General features: G+C 43.9%; 4 protein-coding genes across 4 annotated transcripts; 2 read left to right on the top strand and 2 right to left on the bottom strand.

The window, feature by feature from the left end:
- Positions 1-2,492: 2,492 nt before the first annotated feature.
- Positions 2,493-4,275, bottom strand: N7518_009098 (uncharacterized protein; the record flags this gene model as incomplete). Its single annotated transcript, XM_057190025.1, has 10 exons — positions 2,493-2,588; positions 2,649-2,772; positions 2,823-2,913; positions 2,973-3,080; positions 3,141-3,192; positions 3,351-3,560; positions 3,798-3,879; positions 3,928-4,007; positions 4,062-4,139; positions 4,189-4,275. 10 exons carry the CDS (start codon positions 4,273-4,275, stop codon positions 2,493-2,495), a joined length of 1,008 nt encoding a protein of 335 aa, XP_057037681.1.
- Positions 4,276-6,047: 1,772 nt separating this feature from the next.
- N7518_009097 (uncharacterized protein) lies at positions 6,048-6,320 on the top strand (the record flags this gene model as incomplete). Its single annotated transcript, XM_057190024.1, has 1 exon — positions 6,048-6,320. The coding sequence occupies one exon, from the start codon at positions 6,048-6,050 to the stop codon at positions 6,318-6,320; it is 273 nt and encodes a 90-aa protein (XP_057037680.1).
- An 869-nt stretch (positions 6,321-7,189) lies between these two features.
- Positions 7,190-7,759, top strand: N7518_009096 (uncharacterized protein; the record flags this gene model as incomplete). The annotated part of the gene is made up of 3 exons (XM_057190023.1): positions 7,190-7,218; positions 7,260-7,509; positions 7,580-7,759. The coding sequence occupies 3 exons, from the start codon at positions 7,190-7,192 to the stop codon at positions 7,757-7,759; spliced, it is 459 nt and encodes a 152-aa protein (XP_057037679.1).
- Positions 7,760-8,093: 334 nt separating this feature from the next.
- Positions 8,094-8,583, bottom strand: N7518_009095 (uncharacterized protein; the record flags this gene model as incomplete). Its single annotated transcript, XM_057190022.1, has 2 exons — positions 8,094-8,184; positions 8,231-8,583. The coding sequence occupies 2 exons, from the start codon at positions 8,581-8,583 to the stop codon at positions 8,094-8,096; spliced, it is 444 nt and encodes a 147-aa protein (XP_057037678.1).
- Between the last annotated feature and the right edge of the window lie 1,719 nt (positions 8,584-10,302).

The following is a 10,302-nucleotide window of genomic DNA, read 5'->3' as shown; positions in this document are numbered from 1 at the left end:
AAGGATCCCAGACGAAGTCCTCGCAGATGGTTCAAACACAACGTGGTACCTCTCAAACGCGTAAACCGAGGTCTCTGGTGCTAAACTTACCTTATACTGGCCATATGGGTATGTAGCACATGCCAAAATAAAATAAAATGCAAGATATTCTAAGATATGCCAACTTTCTGTGCTACTTGCCAGACTTTACAGGGACGAAAGGTGCATTTGATAGAATAATAAGTACAAGGAGAGGAAAATAAAGAGAAAAAAGTTGAGGGTCCCGATTGTATGGTTTTGTGGGCGTTCTTGCCAAATCATGCAAATGAGTATTTTATTCGCTTGTACTTACTCATGCCCTGTTCCTTCCAAGGTTGCCCAGACCGTCAAGCCCTTCATGAGCATGAAGAAACTCTCACGACACATCGATCAGGAAGGAATGAATCTGTAACTGTAATTCAGGTAGTATCTTTATCTTTTCTGCCAGGAGTAATCACGTGCTCGTGCTAAGCTCCATAATGCTCCCTTGTCCCACTACACCCCACTTAATAATGTGGCATAATTAACTAACTAGGCGCTGATTGGCTCAAATTAGGCAATAGTCTTTCCCATACAGCCCCACCCTGTTCGACTATACACAATTCTTCAAAGTACAGGTATCTTTTGTATGGCGTAATCATACAAAAGGTACATAGATCTGATATTTCAACAATCTGTATTCTCTTCACTAGTGACTTCATGATCCATTTACTTCATGGCAAATTTGTTGCCATCCACATCTAGGTACGTGTATGGGCGACGAATCGTGCCACTACGACAATGGGACTTTTTCTGCACAGCAGAAAATTAGTAAGCCACCTATTACTAATAATACGCTGTTTCAACCTGGTTCCAATTACTCCGTAGTGATGCTTGGTCTTATCCTGAATACCGTATAAAGGTATAAGTCTTACTAAGGTACTATATAAATAGCGAGGTTTAGGAAGTAAACATAGGCAGGAAAAAAAGAAAAGAAATGGTGTGGTTAGCCGTCTTACCATCCCACCCTGAGTTAGGGTGTACAGGTATGGGGGCGGTAAGACGGCTACCTACAGTGGTGTTTCAAGAGTATTTGACCTCGGGTACATTGGGATCTGACCGCCCTTCCAGACCGCCTACTACATTCATATGGATGATGTTGTCAAATATGAGGGATGGCATACTAGTAACTATAGGTTTCTGCTTGGCAGTATTAAAAGTGGGTCATAGGCCCAATGTACCCTAGGTCAAATACTCTTGGAACACCACTGTATCAACCAGAAAAGGACGACTATATTGTATGTCTTGTTATTTCTGCCAGTATTATTAGTCGGCAACCCACGTGATCTGATCATATAATACCTTACCATTTGCACACAACATTTTACCTTCTTGGACTACTCTGTACTCCGTAGCATCTGATCTATATCGTCAAAATTAAATCACTTCTTCGTACAATTGAACCATGACCAGCGTAAAATACCGGTTGTATTTAATTAATTAGATAATAAGTAGTATCTAGTATCAAAATGCCGTTTTTGGGATTTAATTATCTCTATTATTAGTGGTGGTAGAATTAATTTCAATTGCTCCATAGTGATAGATTAGGTGATCTCCGAATAGCTTCATGATACTCCGTAATAGATCATGTAATCTCTTGAATCTTTATAATGATAAATCAGGATCTCTGAATAGCTTTATGGTAGAACAGGTGATCTCTTAGTTTTTCATCTCTCAATTGCTTTATTTCGATTTTATATACCATATGCCAGCAGTGTTTACCAAAGGAGATATCCATGGAACCGTCCTAAAACTATAATTACTAAGGCGGTGATTAGAGCGGTGAGCCAAAAAGTCCCATTGTCGTAGTGGCACGATTCGTCGCCCATATACGTGATACGTGTGCAAGGAGCCACCAAATAGTTACTGGTGTATTTTCGGTCCTGGTTTCGCGATCTCATGACCCGTGCGTGATCGTCTAGTAGCTATAACTAGAGAGAGTTGTATGGCAGCAGTTAGATTATAATCGGCTATCATTCATATATTCTATTGATCGGTTCTCCTTCGTATTGTAGTCACGTAATATATATGCATCACAGCCGCTCTACCTATCGATATCGCATCCCCTTCACGGATAGACTCCCATTACAGTGATTCTTCGGACCTAGATTCAGCCGTCTCTTTTCTCTTATCTCGTTTTGCCTCATGCCTGAGAATCAAATGGATGACAACGAAGAGTGCAGTAGCCAAGCAAGAGAGACCAAGATAGAGCTTTGCACCAATTCTCCAATGGGGTGCTTCCGAAGCCGGGTACGCCGCAATGGGCAAGAAGGCACTGAACAGGTATGAGAAGAGAGTTCCAGTGGCGAAAAGGACTGTTCGGGCTTGTGGTTCTTTCTCTAGATAGGAAGATGCCCATGCACAAAGTAGCATAGTCGACACACTATTTCAGTCAGAGAAAAAACCTTTGCAAATTTTGAGTAGAATGGGAGCACTCACGCTCCGATGTAATTCATATACCAACCGACCATGTACGCATGTTCATTTGCAGGCCGTATGATCAAGATAATAAGAGATGTGATATTTATGACCTAGAAAATATAAATCAGTATCATAGGTGCCGCTCTACTCTGCTCGCCAGATATACTCACCGAGTGAAGAAGCAAAAATGGTAATCTGGTTCCCAGATAATCACTGAAGCCGCTGAACAAAAGCTCAGCAACCAGTTGTATAGCCTGGCCCGCGATCGGCAGGTAGTTAAGCATAGCGACCGAGCTGAAGACACTGTTAGGTTTGACGCCAGAAAGAGGAGGGCTGATTCTTACTATTTCTTCGTTCCGTCGGGGTTTTTCAAGGACTTGAGCCAGAGGTTGAAGTAATTTGCAGGTGTAGTTCCCGTGCCAATGGACCAGGAAACTATAAAGTGTCAGAATGATCTAGCTTGGAAAAGAAAAGAATAGATATAGTCGACTCACTTGCAAATAACCAGACATGCCAGAATTTGAAGCTGCGCAGGAATGATTTGACAGTGATTCCCACCTGGGGACTGCGGTTGATCCGACGGGTTCGCTCTTTGGCGACGACTTCATTGCTATATTAGCAGATGTATTTCTAATAATGTGATTCCAGAATAGTATACATACTGATATCTCGAGGCCTGAGGTATATCTTGGCAAGCGGATTGGGGCGATCGGGCTAGATAGGGTCTGTTAGCATGCTGCAAGGAAGCTAGAGGAGTAGACAGGTTCATACAAATCCTGGCAAGAGAACAAATGCAACTAATGCAATAAAAATAGTGCAGACACCCTAGAAGATTAGGACGTGTTCCCCATTGTAGATACCAAATATCTTACATTGATGATAAACGCCCACCGCCAACCGCTCCGACCAAGAGCACCCTCGAGGTTCGTTGAAAGAGCACCTTGCATCGCACCAGATAACATGGCTCCGACCGGTTGGGCAATATTATACAGACTCATGCGAAGAGCCATTTCTTCGGGGAGATACCATTGGCTGGACAAGGTCAGTATATATATTGGTGGCAGAGCAGCTGTGCGTTTCACCTGATGATAGTAAAATAACCTGGCCAAGTGGCACCTTCGAAAAAGCCGATTAGGAATCGAAGACCGTATACCTAGGATTCTATGAGTTGGGGAAGATATTATCGAGGGGTTTGAATGTATTTACCTGCTTTGCACTAGTGGCAGTGGATAAACAGCAAGTCAAAACACCCCAAATCACCTATCTGTTGTCAGTATATTCAATCCCATCCATATAAGCCTTGGATTTATTCAACTTACTTCGCAGGCAGGTAGCCAGACTGACGGACCGATGTGGGAGATTATGATGCATGAGGGATACAGCATAACCATATACCCGATGCTATTGCGGATCAGCAGGGACATCACTATCAAACAATGAACAACTTACTTGAAAAAGGTTGTAAAGTAGTTCAGCTCATTGCCATATAGCTTCAACTCTGTCTGCATTCCCGAGACATAGGCATTACTCTTATCAGATAGTCAGTCAGAGTGTGTTCTTTTCCAGATTGCGAACGTACTCACAATATTCGTCTGGTCCAGATATTTGAATGCATAGCCTAGAAAACCAATGGTCAAGAAAAACAGATCCAGACGCCATACCTGCAGCCGTTAGTCTATAAGTCCATGCGTTAGAGGTCATGATACTTACTAGAGATCTCTCCTCTTTCAGGTGGGTCTCGACGACGGGAGCCACTGTGCTGGTGGCATTTTTCGGGCTAGGGGATATTGTACTCATCTTTTCAGATAACTGAAATTCATAGTTCTTGACTTCCAGGTTATATTCTCTTCGTCGGCATGGGGCCGAAATGGCATCATCGCGCCCGGAGAAGACGTATCTGATTATACTTTGATAAAGTCCCTGTTTTCGGTCCAAGTTGTATGTGATACCCATAGGAAACGGGGCAGATTCTCGATTTGCAGTTTGTAAGTATAACAATCTCGAGCTGATCCTATCTTTCAGAGAATCACACTATTTTAAGGGGAAATAGTTATAGACCAAGCACTCTTAGAACTGTGGAGACTCCTTGAGCTTAGCGTGTGTTTCAGCTGCGACCATCGTACTATGTTATTACGCCATAATCGTCTAATTAGCCACCTTCGGGGGTCAGTGCGTGAAGCTTAGCATGGCCCCGTCGGGATCCCTCCGCGAGGGCGAATTATTTTCCTTTTTGGGAAACGACGCAAAGATGTTACCTTATAGCCTAGCTTATTGAATTAATCACACAACTCGATTGTCTGCTTGTTCCACTCTCCAATGGTGATCTAGAGTATCTGTGTCACTCGATGCCAGTTATCACATTCATTCGAACAAATTTAGTAGGTGTCGAGTAGTGTGTAAAAGATATACCGCCAGCCAAGATTGAAGTGCTTGAGCCATATAAACTCCAACCTTGGAAAAGGAATTTTTGCCGAAGACACGTGCATTGGATTGATATCTTGGCTAGTAGAGATGAAGGATGCTAACTACACGGATTAGCTCATCACCGATCACGGCGCCGTGGTAGATCCACGGACGGGTACCCACCTGAGCCAAGATCATCTATTCCTAATTGGGTTTAGTCAAATTAACAATGATTGCATTGCCGCAGTCCATGTTGATATCAGTACACGGAACTTTCTCGTCGCTGACTTGTCCATAAAACTCTGCGACTTCTTTGGCTCAGCAATTGGAGTTGGAGGACAAGACACTCTTGTCTCAGAGGAAGATCGGTATCGAATAGCTCCTGACTCTCCTCGGTCTACCGCGACAGATATCTTTGCGCTAGGTTGTCTGATATTCAAGATCACAACTGGACTGCGCCCATATGACGAAATCGGCGATAGTGACTACCAATAAATCGTGCGAATATATTCTGTTGGCCAATTTCCAAGCCTTGACGGTCTTCCAGGTTCCTTCCCGAGAAATCATACACAAATGCTGGACCTGTCAATACACTGACGTGGAACAGCTAAAGTGTGATGCGCAAAAGAGAAAGGGATTTCGCCGATGGCTCTTGCCGGCTTCTGCTTCAGATTCTCACGGGTGTGTTCATTCACCACATCCACACTTGCTGTCTTCACAGTAAGTATGATTTTTCTTTGGTGGTTTCCAAACCGCGGATATCGGAGGTCTTGGAAGTGCTTGTGTGTATAAGCAGCTTGGTTTAAGAATCAGAAATATCTTATTATCCGGGCGGGTAGGCATATGCTTGGCCTATATATGAATTATTATTGCGGTGAAGAATTAGTCGATGACATCTAAAACCTGCCGTACTACATATCCTATTCCGATATACATTTCGGTACATACGACCATAGGGTGTGGAAAACAGGGCTTCCCGTCCGCTCAGCCGTACTTAAGCCACACGCCGGTGAGTTAGTAGTTGGGTGGGTGACCACCAGCGAATCCTCACTGTTGTATGTTTTTTTGTCTTGTTTTTTATTTACTCAAACTTTTTGATGGCTTAATCCACAGGACGCTAACTTCAACCACGAGAGTGTTGGATATGCCAACGAAACCCACTCCGAATGAACCAATCACACTCTAGAGTACCTCCAAACAAGCATTTCCTATGCTTCGCCCCACATGGTCACTTTAACCCTTTACTCGGGCCTGGATCATCTTCCCTCTCGTCTTCACCTCAACTTGCTGATGACTTCCAGGAAGAAAGCGAGGCTTACGAGGCTTACGATGCCCCCGCATATCTCCAGAAGATTGTCGATGATATTCGTAATCTGGAAGTCGTGTATTTCGCCGGTCGGGATAGTGAGTCGATTCCGTTGTCTGGGTGGTATGAGTAGATCTATATATTAAGTTCAAACCTCGAACCTTCGCGCTTAGCGATCTAGTAAACAATCTATATAATGAAGTAAACAATGCAAACAGCAAATAGTTGCTGATCCATAGAGTCATAGAACAGCCAATCATGTAGACGGCAATAAATGTCACGATCTACTATAGATCGCTATCACATGCTTCATGTTTGCTTGCTTGCTCGTTTGCTTGCTTCCATAGATTGTTTGTTAAATAGCTAAGCGACGATTGCAATGTTTGCAAAGTGGTTAGCAGCTATATAACAAGGCTACTTCCCATTATTACACTCACTTCCTCTTCCTCTCCATCTTCGGTATTTCGTTGAATACACTCTTTCTCTTTTGATCGATCTGGCGCTTCGCACTCCACGCTTTGATAGGTCAGGGCGTCAACTGGCCCTGCCTGGTCTTGGCGCTTTGGTGGCTCGGCAACTCGTCTCATCACATTCCCCCCATTCAGTTATCCTCATCTAAACCCACTCCTATTCATCATCCAATTTCAAATCCCTTATCTTACGAAATATGTCTTCAAAAGGTCAAGTCGTGGAAACACGTGAACGTCAACTCGAGCGCTGGGTTCTGATGAAAATCGAGCATGCAATCGAGAAACTTGAGGAGCATAAACAACGCGACAGAACTCGAGAGATGGAAAATTAGCTTCTCCCGTATGACTCGCGATCAGAACTCAGAGCTTAAGCCCCGGTTCTTTGTACCGAAACCTGACCTCCCGCTATCAAACGATGAGATACTCGACGAGGCCGCTAGACCTGATAGTGGTGATGATGACTATTATACGGCTGCATACGGCATGAATACTTTCTTAGATTCTTATGCCTTCAGCCAAATAGGCCTCTAGAATGACGGGCCGTGGCGTTCGATGGAGTAAGTCTATATATCGCTCTATTTATGATATCTAACGCTCGATAGCCCTGGTCGATATAGCTTTCATCAGAGCCTCTATTTCTATAGCTCTCCCTCGCTTGGCCCATCTCCCGCATTTGGCGCTTTGACAATGATAGATAGTCCCGGAAAGGAATATCCACATTTTAAAGCTGTCATATATACCGATATGGAGGCAGATAACGAAACTTATTTCCGTTCAGAGGTCTTAATCAGCCTTCGCCTAATGTTAGCCCAATTGAGAAAGGCACGCCTGCTGCACCATAGGATAGCACCGGTAATTATCGATTCTTTCCTTTCTCCTATTCCATTCTATCTTTCGGGGTTACTAACTAAGTATTCTATAGGTTTTACTTATCTCGTTGACAGGGAAGTATGTACGGGTATTGGAGTCCTATTTTGATGGCAAATTGCTTCAAATGCGCTCTACTTGTCTTTACAAATTCTCCGACCGGGACTCGATATCGACATTATACATGATCCTCGCCGGGTATATGCTCGGCCCTCCAATCGGAGATACCCTCTAGGCTGGGGTATCTTCTTTTTTCTGGGTTGGCATACGAGGCTTCAGGGAATGCACTCTTCAGTTCAAACTAGGAGCCTGCCGCAGCCTGAAGAGACTCCAATCGAGACAAAAATCTTTCAATCTCAAGCTTCTCTTGGGGCGTCAGAGAGCAAAGTCTTACCATGGTATTTTCATTGCAAGAACATTATGCCTAATATCTCGTTAAAGTATTTGCCGGCCACGATATGATCCTGGTTCACTCGCTTTAGGATCACATTAGCTGCTTCAAACCTTTCGGTCAAAGCCGCGGAAGAAGCCTTATGGAGAGATCACGGTCGGCGTCACTTTCCGGTAGCTTACGTCTTTCCAGTCTGCTGAGGAAGGACTCCTCCTAAAAGGATAGAAGCTTCGTTGTATGAGATGCTTTCTCCCTGGTCGACGAATTTTCTGACGAGTGTCAAAAAAGCCACAAGAGAGAATCATATGGAGCCACATAGCGCCGGAGTCCACCGACCATTTGACAAGAGTAGACACTTCGTTATACCCTGGCGTCTTCGACTCTTCCTCAGCTAAGATACGCACGAACATATCAAGGCACTTGAAAAAGCGGTCATTGAGCGCAGGGGGTTTGCTCATCATAAAATCCCATTCTTCATTAATCGGAAGATCGTAGAGTAGCCACCATGGTGCCGAGAAGAATATCTGTGCTGGTCCCGCATATACCCATTCCAGATCTACCATTCCGACGATAGTATGATCTTCAGCACTTTTAACGATCATATTAGCCAGACCAAGGTCATCGCAAATAAGCTTAAACGGGCCTTCGTCGAATTCTGTAGCGATCATCTCGGGAATCAAAGATTTCAAAATCTTCATCGATCCATATCGTAGTAGAGCATTTGTATCCCCAACGACCGAGTTTGGTTGGTGTTGGAGCTGTTTCCAGTCTTGCCCGAAAACATAATCAAAGTATTGGCGAGTCGTGGAGAATTCCTGACTTTGATGCCCTATAATATACGTGTGAGGAAATGTAGGAAGATTCAAATTATCGAGATATACATACCAAAAGTGTTTAGCCCTCCTGATTGTAATATATCATGAGCCTTCCATGTGAGCGGACGATCCCATGGGCATATTTGATGATGAGCTGATTCAAAATTACATGGACGCGAATGATGACTGGACTGGCACGACTGTGAGCATATATGCAACCGCACCACAATATTATATGGAAATGATTGGTGATATAACTGTGGACCTGCATAAAGACCCCTATCACAGGCTTATATGTATGCGATTGATCAGCAGGCCATAGCTTGGACAGGCAGTGTTTTGAGCATGCCACAGCCGTTAGCTAAGGAAGGTGCTGTTTTCGAACCAGGCTGCGCCGTTGAGCCACAGGAACATCAATATCTTGAATCACAAATTTCCGTCGAAGCCCCGACATACCCTCTCAATACTACTGAAGCACCCTTCAACAGCAACTCCACTAGCCTAGCGTGGTGGAATGAGGTTCTTTGCAGTCGGATACACATGGAGTGGAACTAAATAAATACCATATTGATCATTCTTTCACGCTGGAACAATAAAGATTGCAGCTGTTCCTGCGCTAAGAATCGGCTCATTGGTGACCTCAATGTAATAACTTTCATGCAATGTTCCTCCAGGTGTTAGAATGATGTCTTTCAATGGTATAATATATCCTGTCCGCTTGGCATTTAGAAGCTTCGCCGGCTCCGACCAATAAACTAGACGAAACTTCCAACCCTGATCTTCAATTAGTTTGGCATCCTGAAATAATAATAGACAAAACATATATTGCCGAGCCCCATTTTGCCAGCGAGACGAGAGATCTTCCCCGCAAGTAAATCTCCCCCGTAAGCCTTAGTCCCAGGTTCACCATTGATAAGCTTCGCTTGATTTTCACTAGTCTGATCAACCACAACAGCGGTTTCAGGTATCATTTCCTTGATTTCCTGTCTGATCTCTTCGGCAGCAGGAGATAGTTCATGACAATTCATTTTGACAGTATTTGGCAGCTAGTAGGGATCAGCCGTCGCCCATTCAAGTTCATGAATCAAATAATTCATTTATCGATATCTGCATACCCTTGTAGACATAAAAAAAACCGAAATAGTCGTTATGATATTACAAAGGGTCCCACGCAGGAGAGGTTAAGAGTCAGGAAGAGCAACGTTGGGCACGAGGTCGAGTGATGATACGGCCAATAGAGGCAGAACGTAGGCAGGGTAAGTTGTAAACAAAGTCATGTGATCACATTCCCAACAGAGTTCATCTCCAGACCAAAATGGTCCCTATCTATAGCCTAGAGGAAGCAACCTCGCGGCTCTTTTGACATATTAGAGTCATTTCATCTTCCTAAATATGTATTTATTAGTGCAGACCCCTTTCTCAATCACCTCAATTCATCTCTTTGCTCTTGATAATGGCGCTGCGAAACTTGGTTCAGTCAGACATCTTCCCCGACCCTCAGTTCTCCACTTGCCTTGGATGAGGTTCTTTACAACCGAGCTATTGATGACCCCACATTCTTGTCTTATGAAG

This window comes from Penicillium psychrosexuale (assembly GCF_028828465.1).
Source record: "Penicillium psychrosexuale strain IBT 29551 chromosome Unknown utg000005l, whole genome shotgun sequence".
Taxonomy (NCBI): Eukaryota; Fungi; Ascomycota; class Eurotiomycetes; order Eurotiales; family Aspergillaceae; genus Penicillium; species Penicillium psychrosexuale.
Note: the sequence above shows the minus strand (reverse complement) of the source record. Positions and strands in the feature narration are given on the sequence as shown.